The 21,140-nt window shown below is 38.3% G+C and overlaps 1 protein-coding gene across 1 annotated transcript in view; it reads right to left on the reverse strand.

Annotated features, from left to right (window-relative positions):
* Positions 1–908: 908 nt before the first annotated feature.
* The window catches only part of MSH3 (mutS homolog 3), a 180,989-nt gene continuing 160,757 nt past the window's right edge, over positions 909–21,140 (reverse strand). Inside the window, exons 21-24 of the mRNA XM_060009221.1 lie at positions 15,742–15,928; positions 10,796–10,925; positions 3,989–4,160; positions 909–1,654 (exon numbers count right to left, since the gene is read on the reverse strand). Coding sequence (XP_059865204.1) covers positions 1,546–1,654; positions 3,989–4,160; positions 10,796–10,925; positions 15,742–15,928 — 598 coding nt within the window. The 3' untranslated portion in view covers positions 909–1,545. The remainder of the gene's footprint in view (positions 1,655–3,988; positions 4,161–10,795; positions 10,926–15,741; positions 15,929–21,140) is intronic.

Below are 21,140 nucleotides of genomic sequence, written 5' to 3' on the forward strand. Positions count from 1 at the left end.
TTTCTGCTGGCCTGCCAGTAAGGTTACAGCACTACCTCTGTTAATATAAAACATTTATGGTCTTATGGAGTATTGAAACATTGCTTAAAAAGTGTTATTTTTAAAATTTAAAGAGTAAATCCCAACTAATTCTATTTGGAGATATGTTTGAGAATTTCACTGTATGTTAATATTTCTGGAAGGATGGAGGAATCAGACTACATCATATTCTAACTCCATAAAGGTGGGGAATCACAGGGCTAAAGCGTGAGTGACCCAAAAGTATAGCAACCAACCGCTCGTCATCAACTTGGGGAGACTTAATTGACTGTGTCCAGGGCTCACTGTTAGGGCCATTGTAAGAAATGATCTAAAGGGACCTTCCCTGGCGGTCCAGTGGTTAAGACTCCGCACTTCCACTGCAAGGGGCGCAGGTTCCATCCCTGGTCGGGGAACTAAGATCCCGCAAGCTGCGCAGTGCAGCTAAAAAAAAAGAAAGAATCTAAAGAAGAAATTAGAAATGTGGCCATCAAGTGAAGGCATTTCACTGAGTAGGAATGAAAACCGAGTGGGAAACAGGATGGAAAGCCTTTGTGCAAGATCATATATTTAGAAACAAAAAGAATAGATATGAGAAGCCAGGTTGTAAGTGCTATAAAAAGCTCAGGGACAAAGCTGAGCACTGTCACCCTAAACATGCAGGGAGGTAGCATTGTTATGAATCAACATGGCTATAGGTTCAATACCGGGAAGACCATACATTTGCTACATCAATTAGCAGAAAGGTCCAAAATGGGAAAGCTCAGTTCTGTGTACTTGGGAGAAGCAGCAACCTTGGTTCCACAATTAAACCTAAAACGTAACAAATGTCCCAAATAGTTGAGAACCCCCAAATTCAACATGAAAAAAAATCATATATTATAGCAAGTATTCATCAAATGTTTATTACTTGAATGAATGACAAATAATTTAATCCAACAATCTTCAAATTGCTTAAAACTATGACAATATTTAGCTTTTCAAATTTCATATGACCTTACTCTTTCTGTGCTCTAGTTTCTAAAAGCCTGATAATACCTTCTATTTCTCTTCAAAAATTCTTATGCTTACAGTGAATAAACTGGCGGCATTATAAAATTATTTTAGTTCGAATGAAAATGTATATTCCTGCAAGACATTTCAACCAGTTGCAAATTATCTGAACTGAAACAAATAAAATTATGCATTAAATTTTTATATCGCTCTAAAAGTTCATGAACTATATATTCTACCACTCCAGGTTTTACTTAGAAGTTTCTGATTTTATTTGAATCTTACCGTCCATGAGATTTTCTAATGACATGATAGAAATCTTAATATTCAAAAGTGTTTATACTTTTAAAAGGATGGCAGGAACCTGAAACAGACTTTCTACACAAAAGGCCGCCCTGTTTCTAACAGGAATATACCACGGTCAGGTTTTATGCTCAGGTCACACAAAGATGGGCTGTTACTAGAGAGTTGTTTTATACAGTTGGTATTTTTAATTCTCTATTTTTTGGTTCCAAAACGTAGTCTTCATTTTCATCAGGAAGAGCAGTCTGTAATTTCTTCCAGTTTGAACTCATCCATCCACTTTTGCAAATCATTTGCATCATTTATCGTCCATAACTTCGCAAAACACTTTAGCCTTTTCCTGGAGAGAAAATAAAATACTATTTCTTTTATAAATGAAATTGTTAGAGGCCAGTACATTTCATGGAAAGCTATGAAAAGTCTGTAACATTAGACTCACAGGCAAGGTGATTGGGAAACTGTGGTTGGGAAGCTATGTCAGGAAGCATCAGCCTTCCTGAGAAACAAGTTTTTCAGTGCTGCTATTATAATCAAGAGACCAAAGTTGTTGATCAGCTCTCTGACTCTGGGGAGGGGAAAGCCCAGCTTCCTCCCTCTTCTAACTCAGCCAGAGGCTATGTGTGCTCACAGGATGAAAAGTAAAATTGATTTAATAATATAATGCAGGCTATGGAAAGAGTAAAATGCCAACATAACAGAGACCTACTTAGGGTCTGAAGAGGGAGTATATGAGTTCCAATCACTGCTCCAGCACCAACTAGCTGTGTGACCCTGGTTTCCTGGTCAGCTTCCTACCCCCACTTGGCCTCATTTTCCCCAACTATAACATGGGGATGACAGCAGTACCTATCTCACAAGGCTGTCGTAAGGAATGAGTTAATGTATGTAAAGCAATAAGAACAGTAACTGGCACAGTGTCTAGGCTGCTGCAAAGGACTGACTGCCCAGACTTGCTGGTGCACACAGCAAGCATTCAATAAATATTAGCTATTACCAAACCCACATGAATGCACTGGATTCAGTTTGCTTTCTTTGATCTCGCCAATGGAATCGATGTGACAGGCACTTTTAGTGAAAAGGAAAAACAATAAATGCAGTGTATCCTGATAAATCATCAGATTCCATCCCAATGCAACCTCTTTCTATAATTCTGTCTTTTTAAGATAACTTTCTAGATTTCAAAATGTCATATACTAGTCGGAAGAGTTAAAATATTTATAAATAACCTGTGAATTTCACTGCTCTTGCTTTATAGGCTATATAACAGCAACATGTATAAACTCTCATATTTTATCACCATCGTGCTTATGTATCTTTTGTAGTAAAGTTTTATTCTAGTTTCTTTAGGGAAAAAGAAAAATAAGAAGACAACAAGAGAGGATTTAAATCAGCCCAAAGAACTACGGGCTAAGCTTAGTTTTAAACTCTCACAGATGATTACTTTTCTCTCTAGAAAAATTTTATGTTAATCTATTATGTTACAAATAACTAGAAACAAGTGGTCACTGATTATAACATTTGTTTCTAACTTGGCATTGAGGAAAGGATCCAGAAGAGAAAGTCAACAGAGGAAACGACATGTCTTTCATAGTATTCCAGCACTTTGGACCTGGTTCACCACCATTTACCACTGCAAAGTGTGGAGTGCAAGGCAGAACCACAGAGGCAGGAAGAGGAGAAAGAGAAGTTGGTTGCACAACTGTACGTCAGTATACAAGTTGGCAAGTGCTTAACTAATATTAGGTGTTAATATCTCAATATTTAAATAGGGGATGATTTCCAGAACTAAAACATATTCTTACAGTATAGTGGTCAGCCAAGATGTTCTATTGGACTAACAGCCTGTTCACTCCTGGTCATATGGTTATGGACCAGGGCAATCATGTCCTGCCCCAGGCCGATCAGACTCTCCAAGCAGAGAAGGAGTGGGGTAGGAGGTAGGTGAGGAGCTTATGTTGTTTTATAATATAATCTTATATTTGGGGAAAAAAGGCTATAATTTATTATTTATTAGTATGATATTTTCCTAGGAATATCTTCCTTCCGAAGTATGTCGCAAGTTTATATGAAGATTAGTATATATACTGACTATATACTTGCTGGCTATCCAGGGTAAAAAGTGAGTGCATTCACAAAAGCGTTCCCAGATGATGGAGAAGTCGGTTAGAATGAAAACTTTGTCACAAACAAATCCACAAAGTAAGTGACGTGTGGATACTGACTCTAATCACCTAGTTATGTGATATTATTATTTTCATTCCTGTCCTGACAGAATTCTTCATTTCTGAATGCAACTACTGCATATCTGAATGCAATATATGAATAAAAGAAGTACTCTAAACATTTTATATATTGAGGTTTCCATTAGTAATTTTTTGCATAAACGAATATTTTAGGCAACGAATGTGTTGGTACATATTAAGGAGTTAATTCTTTAGAAAAATGATTAAAAGGACCAATTTATCAACTTAATAAAGACCTGACTAGAGAGGCATGAGTGAATTCACGTGAGCTTTGGTAAGAGCTGTTTTCATTTTATTGTAATTAAATGTTTCACAATACTTGAAGAGACACTTGAAGGAAGTGCTGATGTTCATTTACAGGACAATCCTCTTCCTGGGACAACTTGGAAGATTTCATTATAAATCAAAAAATGCAGCACAATCATTCTGACCTTTTCATATTTACTAATCCTTCCAGCTCTTTTGATTTGCTAGCTGCTTTCTTTAAAATTTCTCCAGGAACATCTGCTAGTTTAGCCACATTGAGTCCATAACTCCTTGCTGCAACTCCTCTGGTTATTTGATAAAGAAAGGTGACAAAATCAGGAACCTGGTCTTCTTCACCTAAAAAATAGAGTTAAAAGAGAGAGAGAGAGAGAGAGAGAAAGAAAACCATGCTTGAAAGTTGAAAGAAATTAGAGGATTAAAGACAACATACAATTCTTATAACTTTATTCAATTAAAATTTATAATCTGAAAAAGAAATCCATTGTTCCTAATCCCTTGTTAGCTCCTTTTATCAATACTACATATCTAGAAAAGGGTAAATACTGCTTTGAAAATGCTTTTGCATTTAGAATCTATCTTTTAGCTCAGTTAAAATGGTTTTTAACAATTACTCATTGTAAGCTAAGAAGTATTTAGTTTTATGCTGTTTGCTGAAAAATTTCCACTGACCTTCTATATCAAAAAAAGAGTGATTCTGATACATGGTACAATACAATTTCTCCTTTAAAAATAGATTTAAAAAAAAAAAGTGTTTTCCAGTGGAAGAATATATGCACCAGTCTTGTAATACACTCTGTAAATTAACATATATAAAAGATGTTTCTAAGAGTGCTAGAAACAAAACCACAAAAACAGATAAGGAAATATTACATGTTGCACAGTTTAAATAACAAGACCGAGAAATTCTGGCTTATTAAACATCCTAGTTAACTAAGAGCTATACATATTGAAGTGGATGCTGTCTGGTACCACCCAAATCCCACTCAGGACTGAAGGGTTTACTGCCCCAACTGTCAGGAAGGCTGTTAAGCCTGCAACGCTCAGCGGTGTGCTCTCTTTGGGAACGTCCTCAGCTGAAGAGAACTGCTTCACCCAAGGTCGCGTCCCATCTTGGGAAACCTGCGTCCAGTGACTGGTTGCTATGGGGGTTTGCAGGCAGCCTCTAAGATGGCCACCAAAGTTCCCTGCCTCCTAGTGTTCAAGCCCTTGTGTCACTCCCTCTCCTTGAGTGTGTGCTGGTTCAAAGGACTTGCTTCTAATGAATAGAATATGACAAAAATTATGGCATGTCACTTTTGAGATTACATCATGAAAGACTGTGGCCTGTCTTGGGCACTCTCACTTTCTTTCTGGCTTGTCTGCTCTGAGGGAAGCCAGTGATCATATTGTGGGCTGCCCTATGGAGGTCCCATGGAAAGAAACTGATGTCTCTGGCCAACAAGTCAGTGAGGGCCTGGAAGCCTACCAACAGCCACGTGAGTGAACTTGGAAGTGGCTATTCTGAGGTCTGCCAACAGCATGTGAGTGGGCTGGGAAGTGGATTGCCCCAGTCAAACCCTGAAGCGACTGCTGCCCTGGCCGATACCATGATGTAGCCTGTGAGAGACTGTGAGGCAGAGGTGTTCAGCTGAGCTGCCCCTGGATTCCTGCTCCACAGAAATTATGAGATAATAAATATTTGCTGTGCTAAGCTGCTATGTTTTGGGGGGTAATTTATTACGCAACAGTAGATAACTAATAAAAGGTATAAGGCCTGGCTCTCTCACCCGAAGTTGAGGTAACTCTGAAGGACCAACCCTCGTCAGAGCTCTCTGCAGCGTGGGCTGAAGCCTTATAACTGTAACCCAGCGTTGATCGTGAGAGCACTCCCCAGTAAACTCCGGCATGTAAACCTCAGAATCTGCTTCCTGGGGAACAGTCTACCACACAGTACATATACATGAAGTTAAAACTTCTAAAGAATTGGGATATGATGAAGTACAATAAGACAAAGACAAGACTGTGAAGGGATTCAGAACAAGCCTTCCCAAGATGTGCCACTCTGGCGTGCAGAGTGTCTGGGGCTGAAGACAGGGGAGGCCCCACAGGCTCAGGAAAGGCTTTTTAGCTCCCCCTTCAACGGCCTGAAAGAATTTAGATGGAGGTAGGGGGGGGCCTGGCTCAGAGACAGACTGTTACCACAGATAACGTTTATCTGAATGACCTATGTATAGGGCAAGACAAACATCTAATTACCAAATATCTGTTTTTCTTATTTCCCTGTGAATTACCGTCCTCCCCTTTGATGCCCAGTCTCCTATCCCATTCCTTAGCTCAGGATGGCACAGAAGCCTCAACTGCCTGACTTGCCCTCATATTCTTATGAGGCCCCCGTAGACACATAATTAAATTTGGTTTTCTCCTGTTAATCTGTCTTATGTTAATTTGATTATTAGACCAGCCAAAGAACCAAGAAGGGTAGAGAACAAATTCTTCCCCAACAGCTGCATACAGTTTAATCTTTGATAAACCTAAAGCAGCTCGGGATTATGCAGCTTGTATTACAAAATTCAATATAATTGCACGGTATTGCAAAAATGTCCAAGATGAACCAGATTCACAATGACTTCTAAGACCCTAGTATACTTATTATAAGTTTATCAGGAGCTTTTCTCATATATTATTTCATTGGATAAATGTGTATGCTTTATTCTTTTATCCAGCTAAAAGCTAAAAAGCCAAAAGACTGAACACAACGGAGAAAAAGGATAATGGAATTTTCTTTAATCTCCTCTAAGAATTCAGCAACAGACAAATAATACCTTTCTAAGGGTGGGTGCTAGAGGTGGGAGGTGAAAAGAAGGCTGACACTCTCAGAAATACGTAGACTAAAACTCACATTACAAAGCACTAAGAATACCTTTTGCCTCCAAATAAAACTTAAGGAACACAAAGAACAGGTGACAAAGTGGGTGGGAAAAGACTAGGAAAGAAGCAGGTAGAAACCAGTACCTGCTAACCTGGATAGTTTTTTGTTACCTTTCAATGCTCACAAGACCCAAACTGAAGTGAACAGCAGTGGGGTATCAAAAAGCCAATTCTTTTCATCTCAAAGACAAGTATTGCCTTTATCACTTCAACTGGGTTAGTCCTAACTGATTTCTCCACCTCCAGCCTCTCCTCTATAATCTAGCCTCCACACTGACCTTTCTAAAAAAGAGATTAATTCATCTGTCAGTCCATCTATCCATTCATTATCCACCTATCCATCTACCCATCCATCCACCCATCCATCCATCCATCCACCCATCCATCCATCCTTTTCTGAAAGCCTACTAAATGCCACAAAACCCCCTCATTTAAACACTGCTTTGCTGACGGCTTTTTCCCTTTTTTTTGCTTTATATACATATAAGATGTAGTATATATAATATAGCTGGCTAAGAAATGTTTCTTAAATATAGTTAAATTATATAAAATATGATATTGCTCCCAAAAAACTCATTAACATAACTCAGTACAAACAACTGCTGAATTTGTCATCATATGCTGGTCTCTACTTTATGGTAGTTCTTACAGCATCAAGGTAAATAATGTAACCACTCTTCCATAATCACCTGAAGGAGATATTTTTATAGTTACGTTCTACTTCAAGACTATCTTTCACCACTCTTCCATGGGAGAGAGAGGGAAGAAGAGGGAGAAGAGAGAGAGAAAGAGAGAGGGAGGCGTGTGTGCGTGTACAAAGGAAACATGGAGGTGGAGAGAGCCAGGTCGCAGAGCAGATGGTAAAATGACTCATTTCTTTACAGTTTCAAATAAAAGTTCTTAGTGAGGACCCTACTTGTAAGCTATGACCAATTTCTTAAACAGGTATTACTGAAAAGCTTATCCGACACTGCTTAGAGTCAGTGAAAGTAATCATTCAAGTTTCTGTTTGTTACAGGGAAACTTAGCAAAACTGTTTTAAAGCAAAACTCCTCTAGACAGGTATTAAAGAGATGTGTGCTGATCAAACAGTTTCTGAAGTCACTTTTAGGATAGATTCATAAAAATTTAGAGATGGATGAGGTTAGGAGACTTTTCCAACATCTTATGGACTGGAAGAGACTAAAACACAGGTTTCTTACTGCTGGTCCATTGCTTTATCTACCACACCAAAGGAAATAGATAAGCATAGTATCTTGGAAGTCACCCAGAAGGTCACTGGGGCATTTTACTGATGACCAATGGCCTCTAATCTAGACAGAAGAGGAATTAGGTCAGAGGTAAAGGATGAAGCACAGATACAGTCAGGGATAATATTGGAAGTAAGCAGGCAATGGAGGAATGCTTCAAGTTTCTGAGTGAAAATTATTTTCAACCTAAAATTCTAGCCCTAGCTAAATTATAAATCAAGTGTGAAGGTATGGAGACATTTTCATTCATGCAAAATCTTAAAAACTTTACCTTCTTTAGTTGATATTATTAGTAGCCTATCCAAAATCTATTCCACCTCTAAGAAAACCCTGATTTATAAAGGAATTAACTCCCTGACCATTTATCTCAGGGAGCAGTGTCCTCATACCCAGCTCCAAATGTTGACCCCAATTAGTCTAGGCTGATCAAAGTTATCCCTTCCATTCTTACTTCTAGGAATTGGTTTAAGAATGATCATGTGATTCAATCCTGAAAATAAGATAGGACACTGAGGAGAAGCTAGTGGGTATCTAAGAAAAGTTCCCTTGCTCCTAAGAAAGAGTCACAGGAAAAGCTGGTCCCTCTTCTTCCTTCCGACATCGTCAATTCTGGATGCGATGCCCAAAAGAGCTGCAGCCATCTTGCTGCTAGTCTGATGATGAAACCAGCAGGGCAGGAAGACAAAGCCTGGAGAACTGCATAGAAGACGAGCTGAAGCCCACCCTTCCTGAGGTTCCTGTAATACGAGATTATATGTATCCTCATCGTCTGAGCTGGTGTGAGCCCAAGTGTTCTGTTACGTGCAATCCAATGCACAGAGGAGAGGTTAAGAGACTTCCTAGGATGACAGCAACATCTGGGCAGCAGGCCTAGGAAACAACCAGTTCAGATGAGCAGGAGGACAAAGGGCTCCAGGAAGAATGACACCAGTGGGGAAAACTGGAACCAACAGGTTCAGTCATGTGGAAAACTGTCTAGAGAGGTGTTTTGCAAAGCTATTGGAGGATACAGGAATTTTCAACAATAGACTCAAATAAAACAATGAAAGAATGAAAACAATTATTACCTTCAAGAAAAATGTTGTACAAGAAAGAAAACATACTTGGCTCATGAGTAAGCAATACCTACTGGCAGTAATAGTGAAAACAATGAATGTGAATGAAACGGAAAAAATGTGAAACTATTATACCAGGAGGAAGGGGAAGGGAGGGCGGAAGACCCTCATTTAACAGAAGTCAGTAAATATTGTGTCAGGTTGATGAACCAAGAGATAGGAAAATAAGCACAGTATTTAGAACTATGAAGAAATGGATGAAAGAGTCAAAAGCAGTTGCCTTGGGACTGGGATGGGGAGGGGCCGTGGAGTAATAAAAGGATGGAAGCAGGGGACCACTGCCTGTTAGCATGAGTCTTTAGCTTTATTTAGTTTTTAAAAATTATGTTCATGAATAAAAATCTAAATCAATAAAATAAAATGCCAAAACACTTAAGATGTAAGGGTCTGGGTTAGTAGTCAGTTCACATCAAACACTTACCACTGACCCTTCCCTGCTAGTGAACTCTGTTTTGTTTATCCCATTGGATTTTAGCTTATAAGCTCCTCCTGTCACTTTGGATGCAGATGAATAGATACAAAACTGCTTCCATGAGAGAATTTATGATGTGTTTTTCAAGACCGCATGGTGGTGAAAGGCCAGGACTGCCTAACATTACATTTATCTTAGGTCCAGTGCTTTGTTTTATTTGGGCCAGTTGCCTGATATCTTTTTCAGGTCCATCCTTACTTATTACTTTACCAAAATAAAATTTGGACTCTGGAGTATCTTTGATAATGGATTTTCCATTGTAGCACACCAACTGCATAAGCCATCACTGGCCCACAGCTTAAAAATATTATTATTGGGCTTCCCTGGTGGCACAGTGGTTGAGAGTCTGCCTGCCGATGCAGGGGACACGGGTTCGTGCCCCGGTCCAGGAAGATCCCACATGCCGCAGAGCGGCTGGGCCTGTGAGCCATGGCCGCTGAGCCTGCGTGTCCGGAGCCTGTGCTCCGCAACGGGAGAGGCCACAACAGTGAGAGGCCCGTGTACCGCAAAAAAAAAAAAAAAATTATTATTGAACAGGGGGAAAAAAAAAGCTAAAATCTACTATATTACTTACAGCACTTGAATTTTTTTTATTGGCTAATGATGTACTTTTTCACGAAATGTTTCATTTCTGTGACATGAGTAGTAAGCAGAAGGTTAGGAAAAATACTGTAGCTCCCATATACCATTTCTAACAGAGCAGAAGAGAACCTGCAGGCAGAGGACATGGATTCTAGGCTCAGTTCAGCCCCCACCCAGGTGGCTGACATGGGGAACCCACTTTACCTGAGATTCACTTTCCTTGTCAAATTAAGATAACATGTATGGCCAGTATAGAGTATTGCTCTTAGTAAGTTATTAATGCTAAATGATATTTTGGGAAATGTACTGAGTATTTTTAAAGATAACTAATACACTTGACTGTTAGGGCATCTTTTCTGAGATGGATCTAAGAATAAAACCTAAATGACCCCCTCACCCCACCTTCTTCTTGTAGAAAAATGAGATAAGGAGGGCCAGAGAAGGATTCAGACATGGTGAGGATAAATGCAAATTCTATCTGACCCTAAGCTTAGAGAAAATGAATTTGGACAAATGTCAATTACAATCAACATTCACAGCTTTCATGATTAATAAGCAATAAGTTCATGCTCCTATGAACTTCAAGTTATAAATTATGAAAACCAACAGAATTCTAGTTGTACTTACTGCAAGAACAATTCATACCTGGGTCCTGTTTGCTTTCATCCTCGTTGACCAAGAATCCCATGTGATAATTCCCCACCTGTTGTGAGTAACTTTTTTCTAATTCACAGACTGGTGGATAATGGGTAACAAAGAGGGTTAAGGATTTCACCTAAAGCAGTGAGACACAATGAAAGTTATTTTATTTTTAAATTTTAATTTAAACTTTTCTCCAACTTTATTTTGAAAAATTTCAAACCTTCATAAAAGCTTCAAGACAAGTACAATGAACACTCATGTATTCTTTATCTAAACAATCATTTGTTAATATTTTGCCATATTTCCCCTTTCTTCCTCCCTCCCCCTCTACACACACACACACACACACACACACACTTTTTTTCCTGAACCATTTGAGAATTGTAGACCTCATGACACTTGGTCCCTAAATACTTAAGATTCTATCTTCTGAGAACAAAAACATTCTCCTATATAACCAGAATAAAATTATTACACTCAAGAAGTTTAACAATGATATAGCACTATTTACTAATATATAGTCCATGAATTTCCCTTACTGTCCCAATAATGTTCTTCAGAAATTTCTTTATATTAAAAAAAAAAAATCAAGACTCATGTGGTGCACTTAGTCATGCCTCTTTAGTTCCCATTAATCTAGAACAGTTCCCAGACTTCTCTTTTTTCACTTCTATGTCTTTAAAATTTTTTGAAGTATCCAGGAGGGCTGTTTTGCATAATCTCCCTCATTTGGATTTGCCTCATTCAATTCAGATTAAAACTTATTACCAGCAATATTACATATATACGTAGGTGACATACCCTTTTCAGCATATCACATCAGGAGGTACATGATGTCAGTCTGATCTATTATTGGGGATGCTAAAGCTGATTATTTGGTTTAAGTGTGTGCCCAGAAGATTCCTTCACTGTACTGACACCTCTCTCCTTTGTAATTAATAAATAACTTGGGGGGTGATACTTTGAAACTGTGTGAATATCATTTTCTCCAACAATCTTTCATCCAAAGGTTTTACTATCTGTTGATCATCATTGCCTGAATCAGTTATTATTCTGGTAGTTAATAAATGCCGATTACTAGGCATATACCCTGAGAAAACCAAAATTCAAAAAGAGTCATGTACCAAAATGTTCATTGCAGCTCTATTTACAATAGCCCGGAGATGGAAACAACCTAAGTGCCCATCATCGGATGAATGGATAAAGAAGATGTGGCACATATATACAATGGAATATTACTCAGCCATAAAAAGAAACGAAATTGAGGTATTTGTAATGAGGTGGATAGACCTAGAGTCTGTCATACAGAGTGAAGTAAGTCAGAAAGAAAAAGACAAATACCGTATGCTAACACATATATATGGAATTTAAGAAGAGAAAAAAATGTCATGAAGAACCTAGGGATAAGACAGGAATAAAGACACAGACCTACTGGAGAACGGACTTGAGGATATGGGGAGGGGGAAGGGTGAGCTGTGACAGGGCGAGAGAGAGGCATGGACATGTACACACTAACAAACGTAAGGTAGATAGCTAGTGGGAAGCAGCCGCATGGCACAGGGACATCGGCCCGGTGCTTTGTGACTGCCTGGAGGGTTGGGATAGGGAGGGTGGCAGGGAGGGAGACTCAAGAGGGAAGAGATATGGGGACATATGTATATGTATAACTGATTCACTTTGTTATAAAGCAGAAACTAACACACCATTGTAAAGCAATTATACCCCAATAAAGATGTTAAAAAACAAAACAAAACAAAGCTTTCTCTATTAGCTGGAATTTTGTAAAGTAGAGCTTTCCCTTCTTCCTCCCTACCCTCACCATTTTAAAATTTATTTTTGTGTTGTTAGTATCAATACAGACTTGTGGATTACTTAAATAGCAATGTTTTAAAGCACAGTTATATGTGTTCTAGAAATCCCTATCTTAAGGGAAGTTAACACCAAATCTTGGTCTAAACATTAGCAGCAAAGGGTAATCAAATTAAAGAACTCCAGTTTTGATTCATCTGCTATTCGCCTTATTAAAAGTCAGAACATATGTCTTTTCTCTAAAAACAATTACAAATAAACCTATTAAGGCAGAATTTCTTTGACAAGTTGCTCTTAAAATCTGCCCTGAAATATCTTAGGACCAGCTGTCTCCCCAGTGTCCCTTCCCTGAGCTGACGGGCATTTCTAGCTGGAAGACCTAAGGGTTTGGGTTACACCACTGTCCCCCTCAAGGCCATTTTCACCCTGCAGCAGCAACACGTAGCCTCCCTGACTCCTCCTTTTCCTCTCTTCCCCATCCCAGCAATCAAAAGACATCATGAAAAATAAAGATTTTCATCCATAAAAAAGTTAGGGACTCTTGTTCCTGAAGAATCCTCTTCAATGACTTAACTCCAAAGTAAACTTTATCTAAAACTAACACTTTCTTCATCAACATTTAAAATATCCAAAAACTGCTACAGAAGCAATGAAAACATAAGTGACAAATTCAATTCTGTCCTAATTTGTTCCTGAAGGTTCTTAAATGACTCTTTGAAATTGCGACAAACTGCTTTTGGCAGCCAGCCTCCAACATGGCCCCAGAGATCTTCGCTTCCCAATGCTCATGCTCTTGAGTGGCCTCTTCCACACTGATCAGGGCTGGCCCTGTGTACTCAACAACATGATGGCAAAATAAAATGCACTGCTGCTTCTACCTTGGCCTCTTGGAATGCCTCCTCTGGGGGAAGCCAGATGCCACTCTGTAAGGATACTCAAGCAGCCCATGGAGAGGCCCACAGCGAAAGAAACTGAGGGCCCTGGCCAATCGCCAGCACCAACTTGCCAGCCACGTGCGTGAGCCACGTTGGAAGAGGATCCTGTAGCCCTGGGTGATAACTTGACTGCAACCTCAGAAGAGGCCCTGGGCCAAAACCACCCAGCCAGGCTGCTCCCAAATTTCTCACCTCCAGATACTCTGAGAGACAATAAATGATTATTGTTGTTTTAAGCCACCAAGTTTCAGGGTATTTTGTTATGCAGTCATAGTAACTGATACACTGCTATAGAGTAGATACAATTAAAGGAAACTCGAAGTTGACAGATTCAGCTCTGTCATAATTTGTTCCTGAAGGCTCAAAACAAAGGAATGTCTTAATTAATCTAGTTTTTATTAAATGAAAGATTCTTTAAATTCTGTAGTGCTTTACAATTTTCCGAAGTGTCACGCACATGATTTCATATATCCCCATAATAACCCTTTCTCCCCTTACCCCTAAAAAGCCCCTCCCTGCTTCCTTCTCCCCACTAGTTTGCTCTCTGTATATGTGAGTCTGCTTCTTTTTTGTTATATTCACTCCTTTTTGTATTTTTTGATTCCACATAAGTGATATCATACAGTATTTGTCTTTCTCTGTCTGACCTATTTCACTTAGCATAATGCCCATCCATGTTGCTGCAAATGGCAAAATTCCATTTTTTTTTTTACAGCTGAGTAGTATCCTTTTTTTTTTAACATCTTTATTGGAGTATAATTGCTTTACAATGTTGTGTTAGTCTCTGCTTTATAACAAAGTGAATCAGCTATACATATACATATATTCCCATATCTCCTCCCTCTTGCATGAGTAGTATTCTTAAATGAATGCTTAAAAAGTGTGTTTTGGAGGCAGATATAGAACTATACCGAACCTGTAGTTTCTACAATGATTAAAGAAAAGTTCCTGAGCTATATCTTTTTGAAAATACAGAATTTCTTTAAAAGTAAAAAGTATTTATTTTAAAACAGAAAATATGTCATCATTAACTATGTAATCTAACTAAACGTTTAAACAAAAAATTGAGGGCCACAAAACTTTAAAGAAAAGGGGATTTTATTTTTGCAAAGAAATACGAGCAAAAATGTGCTTTTATTGGATATTTAAGGAAGAAAGAAAGAAATGAAAATGAAAGGAAGACACAGAGACAAAGAAAAGTTAAAAAGTAGAGAACAAAATAGAAAAAGAAAAACCAAAGAAGAGACAAGGTACAGGGGCAGGTGCTAAGGTGAGAGAAAAAAAGGAGAGATCAAAATGAACAAAACCAGAGACAGTTAATAAAGGGGACAGTTTGATGGAGATGACAGAGGTGCAAAGTTTGACACAAACAAAAGTTCACATTCAGATGCTTAGAAACGAACTCTGGGACTTCTCTGGTGGCGCAGTGGTTAAGAATCCACCTGCCAATGCAGGGGACATGGGTTTGATCCCTGGTCGGGAAGATCCCACGTGCCGTGGAGCAACCAAGCCCGTGCACCTCAACTACTGAGCCTGTGCTCCAGAGTCCGCGAGCCACAACTACTGAAGCCCGCGCGCCTAAAGCCTGTGCTCCGCAACAAGAGAAGCCACCGCAATGAGAAGCCCACGCACTGCAAGAGTAGCCCCCGCTCGCCACAACCAGAGAAAGCCCACGCACAGCAACAAAGACCCAATGCAGCCAAAAAAAAAAGAAATGAACTCTAAAAAAAAAAAAGACACATGCACTGAAGGTGTTACTAAGATAGAGACATCGAAAGATCAGATCAAAGGTCTTATAAGGAGACCTTCTAGGATATTGTTGAAAAAAGTATTTCACAGGGCAAAAATGGCACTATCTCTTATTTGGTTCTTTTCTCAAGGATTGGGTTGCAGGTGATGGGCCCTGCTCTTGATTTAGTTTGCCAAGGAGAGTAAGATACAGTTCTAGGTGGAAATATTGCCAAGGAGGCCTTTCTCCTACTGATCAGGTTTATTCTGCCTCAGCAAAAGAAAGCAAGACACATCAAAGAACTACAAACGTTACTTAGGGACAATCTACCTGAGTTCCATATATAGCATTTGAATGATCAATTGCAGGAACAGGATCAACTGCAGGATAATATTGAATATTTTGAAACTGAGGTCAGGAAAACAATCTGTATAGTATGCACCATTCCTGTACAAAAAGGTATGCAAGATACTTACATCTCTAATAAAATGCTCAAGTGTAGCATAAGCAATGGCGATTCCATCATGGGTGCTTGTCCCTCTTCCCAATTCATCCAAGATAACCAAAGACTGTGATGTTGCTTTTCTTATTATTTCTGCTGTGTCAGCCAGTTCTTCCATAAATGTACTCTGTCCTTTACATATGTTATCTGCAGCCCCCATCCTACAAACAAGATGACAAAATCCTGATTTTCCTCTGTACTTCATTATTAGGAAGCCAGACATTATTTTCTGAGCAATAACTATAAAAGATCCCTACAGGGGTCTATGTACTTTGAGCCAATAACAGCTGAAATTGTATTAAAAGAAAATATGTTGGATATAAAGAGTGTCTAACATCAAATGGCACCTTATAGAAACATTCTGGGTAGAACCTGAGGTACTGGACAGAGCTCTTGAAAAGCAGGGAAACCTCTGACTCAGCCTCTTTCTGACCAATCATTTCAAATCAAGGTTTTAGTACTCACAGGGGAAAACAACGCTTCTCTGTATCACTGTGTGCAAAATCCTTGAGTACTAGGATGCTGTACAATCAAAGGCTTTTTCCAGTGTTTCCTGAAGAAGATTCCACACCGATATTACAAATTAAAGCACCATGTTGAAATAAAACTTTTCTTTTTTTTTTTTACTGGAACTAGAATTATGGAGGTTTAAATAACCTCAGGCACCTAATACAGGTTCCTAAAGTGGACTTCATGGAACAGTGTTCTTAGAGATGTCAAGAAACAGGTTCAAAAGTTGTAAGGGCTCTTTCCTGTAAGACTTCTTAGAGCCTTTAATATTCTACTACATATTGTGCATTTCTTACACCTGATCTAGTACACAGCATTTCTAACTCATTTAACCATGGACCCTTGAAACTTCTGGAGCACCTTCTGACAATAATGGTTTACAGAACACATTTGGGAGAATGTAAAAAAAAATCTGGGGGGAAAAATTAGGTATTTGCACTCCAGGTCATGTAGTTTGCAGCAAAACCTAGAATTCAGACTCTGACCCACTAGCCAGCTTTGTGGACGCTGGTGACTATTTTCTCAGCAAAATACCTTCATCAATTTAGTTTTTCTACAACAGTTCACATGTGACCTACAGCAGCATAATATGTCTCTTATTTCTGGAAAAACTCATGGTAAAACCGAGCCTTAACTATCCTGTGGCTGGAGCCACATACTGGGCAGGAGCAATGGAGTATAATGCCCACCTCCTCAACTTCCAAAGACTGGTGGCACCTTAGGAGAACTGCTCCACTAATCAGTGGCATTTAGAAACTGTAATTAACTACATCTATGATGGAGGTGATAGTGCTGTCGATTCCGTCTCCTTTAAAATCGATAACTACAAAACATAATTTCTGAAATGTTGTTAACCCAGGAGCATTCTGGTTACTTTTTCAAAGTTTAAATCCTGTTATTTACCTCAATTTTCAATGTTTACTTTACTAATATGTTCCCTACCACAAAGCAAGAATATTAAACTTTCCTATCTCTGCAACCACTCTGAATTCTTCAGAACCATAATGTTTGATTCTCACTTAACAATGTTTGATTTTATTCCTGACAGGTTGTGAACTGACAAAAAGAACATATCTTTCGCTGATAATAAAATAGCTCTGATAAGGCAAATATCTGGGCGGGGGTATCTTTGATTCAAGAGTTAGAAAAACAAGCAAGCACTGGCTAAGATTTTAATGAAACAGTTTACGTATACTTAAGTGCTTTCTAGAAATAGTACGGTAACAGAGTGGTCTCACTGGGAACTGCAGGAATTGTAGAATGCTTTGGGGAAAGACATTCTAAGGTGAGATTTCAAAACAGGAGGGAAGGCTGAATGATCAATCAATAAAAAAAGATGGTAGCTAATTGGTTCCTTCAGGAAAAAAAAACAAAAAACGACAACAAACAAAGATGTGTCCCTACTTACACCATATTCCAAAATCAATGTATATGAATTTAAAAGTTGAATGTAAAAATAGAAACCATACACATACCAAGCAGTCTAGATGAAATTTAATCTCTAGACAGGTGGGTGGATGGCTTTATATACATGGCATCAAAACATGTGTGTAGCAAAATGCCATGGTACCAATGTGTCTTACGGTATTACAGGGTTTCTGTCCTTAAGGAGGTCAGGCCAGATTTCAGGGGATCTTGGGTGTATTTTTATTAAACAATGGTCCCAACTCTACTATTAGACCAGTAGTTTTCAAATACCTTTTACCTGTTAAATCCTTTGTTCACATGAAATTTTACAAAGAAACTCACTCTGCCAATCAGATCAAAGGAACACTGATTTGGTCGAGAACCCAGCACTGAGGCCTCGCTTCCCTTCTAGAGGGGGCGCTGTGGGATTCCTAACACCCTGTAGAACAGTTTGAAAGCCACTCCATTATAGGAGCCAAAACATTTTTTCACAATTCTATTTTTCCATAGCACCTGATGATAAAGTAGCAATGCTGCCCAGCAGACACTAAAGAAATGGTGGCGCCTTAACCAGTCACTGAGGCCACTGGGGAAGTATGTGTTTGTAACTGTGGGAACTGTTTATTGATAAAAATATTTTCTGGGGCCTCCCTGGTGGCGCAGTGGTTGAGAGTCCGCCTGCCGATGCAGGGGACAAGGGTTCGTGCCCCGGTCCGGGAGGATCCCATGTGCCGCGGAGCGGCTGGGCCCGTGAGCCATGGCCGCTAAGCCTGCGCGTCCGGAGCCTGTGCTCCGCAACGGGACAGGCCACAGCAGTGAGAGGCCCGCGTACCGCCAAAAAAAAAAAAAATATATATATATATATATATATATATATGTATTTTTTTTTTCTGTTAACTTCTCTTAAGAAATTTCCTTTAAGGAATTCCTCTTCTTAAATTTATTTTTCCAATAAATTTCAGCAATATAAAGATTTTATATGATTCTGATGGACACAGAATTTTATCAATAAATCCATTTTCCTTTTGGTCTTGGTTACTAGGAAACAACTGGGTAGCACCTTATAATGACAAATAGCAACACTGACTTTATCTTAGGTTTCTGTCCTTACTTGTCCTTGATCTTTGAATACCATTTTACTTTCTTGTTGTCCTGCTCTATTGTATATATCCCAGTAAACTGTCTAAAATAAGTTTTGGAAATAAGGCAGGGTATAACACCATTAACAAAAGGTCTGTAATTTTCTATTAATCCAACAAGCATTTACGACACATCCTACTGGACAATGATTCTGAAATTTTTCAAATGTTAAAATATGTTAGAGATTTAAGGAATTCAGAACATATGTCATTATTATCATTCTGCCTGTATTTGTATTCAAATGCAGGGAAAAATGGAAAATGCATTCTTTAGGTTTCATCTCAGAGTAAGTTTGCTCTGACAGGTTACAGATATGTGATTAAGAAAAAAAAATCACTCTGATATTTTTAGGAGTGGCGGCTGACTAATCTTTCTAATCCCCTACTCCCTCCTCGTCTAACCCTTATATAGGTCAACAAAGCTTAATAAAGCATTAATGGAGAAAAGAAATTACTACTTTTTTGAATCAGTTTCTAAAATCAAGAACACTTTCATGAAAATTTGAACAAGGGTTTGTTTTTATGAGGTCTTGATATTTTGAGATAACATTCTAGATGTTTCTAAATTATAGCAAATAGGGTGGGGCTCTGTCCCTTCAAACCACAATCTTTGGGCCTTATGAAAGGAAAATGCTAGCATGAGGGAGAAATTCTGAAATTAACAGGTGGAAAAAAGGATTCTTTATATTGAATGATAAGTAATTGGAGCTTAAATATGAAAACTGTTAACTAGAGGAAATGATTATTGTACTGCATCAGGATTTTTTTGGACATACTTTAAGTGCTTTTAAAATAATATATAAGTACATATATTTTACATATATATAACTAAAATTTACCATTTTTAAAAATTATTTATTTATTTATTTTTGGCTGTGTTGGGTCTTTGCTGCTGTGCTTTCTCTAGTTGTGGCGAGCTGGGGCTACTCTTCGTTGCAGTGCGCGGGCTTCTTCTCTTGTTGTGGAGCATGGGTTCGAGGCACGCGGGCTTCAGTAGTTATGGCACGCAGGCTCAGTAGTTGTGGCACACGTAAAATTTACCATTTTAACACTTTTTAGGTGTATAATTCAGTGGTATTAAGCACATTCACAATGTTGTGCAGTCATCACTACTATCCATTAGCAGAACTTTTTCATCATCTCAAAATAACCCATCAAAAAATAACTACCTATTCTTCTCTCCCCTCAGCCTCTGCCTCTATGAATCTGCCTCTTCTAGTTCCTCAGATAAGTGAAATCATACTCTATTTGTCCTCTAAGTGTTTCGTATAGGAGGGCTTTTATATTAGCTAATTTTGCCTTCTTTTTCGAATTGAAGATGTTCTACTCACTTCATTTCGCTAAAAACTTTGCAGAATTCTGTACAGTATGGGTGTTTTAGCTTGGGTTTTTTTTGCACATTATGTAATTTTTACAGAAGGAAATAATCTCCTGAATAGCAAAGTACTCTAACTTAAGAAGGATGGTGTAAGGAAGAAAAAAAAAGTTAAAGTCTAAGAAGAGAAAAAAGCTTCAAAAGAATACCAAATATTGAAAGATGTGTAGATACAGCATGGTATTTAAAAGGTATAAAAAAATGTGAAGTAGTAGATCTGTATCACATTTACACATAAACATTAACCCAGCAATGGAATGAAATCACAAATAATTTATCACTACATATGTGCATTTTTTAAAAGCCTGGAAGGCCATACACCTAAAGGACGATTTCCAGGTAGTGGAATTACAGGTGATTTAAATTTTTTTCCTTTTTGAGCTTTTCTATAGTTTTAAATTTTGCACAATGAATAAGCTTTACAGTATCATTAGAAAAACAAATGTTATTTTAAAAATCACAGTACATTTAAAACACTTTATACTCTATTGATACATTTAAAACACTTTATACTCTACTGTACCATTGTGTTAAGACAAGGCAAAATGACTGCAATTAGCAAGATAAATAACCAGCTTTCTTCTACCAATATCAAAAACACCTCATTAGCAGCAATGAAATTATTATAATAGATAATGAAAAAGGTTTCTTTATCTAGGGTAATTGTTTCTACTAACAGCTGCAATCAGATCACACTATGGTATTTAAAGTCAATTTATAACAGCTATTACAGTGAACTGCAAATATAACCAAGCAAAAAAACACTACAACAATCTTTCAGTGTCAATGGAAACATAGCTGAAAATCAAGGCAGCAATCCAGGAAAATGCCAAACTTGTATTGGCTCACATGAAACCATGTTCACTAGAACCACCTACAAAGCACATGCAGGCCACATAAGGACACAGGTGTTTTCCTATCAAAGGAAACCCACAGTGTGCT

This window comes from Delphinus delphis, chromosome 3 (assembly GCF_949987515.2).
Source record: "Delphinus delphis chromosome 3, mDelDel1.2, whole genome shotgun sequence".
In the NCBI taxonomy this organism is placed as follows: domain Eukaryota; kingdom Metazoa; phylum Chordata; class Mammalia; order Artiodactyla; family Delphinidae; genus Delphinus; species Delphinus delphis.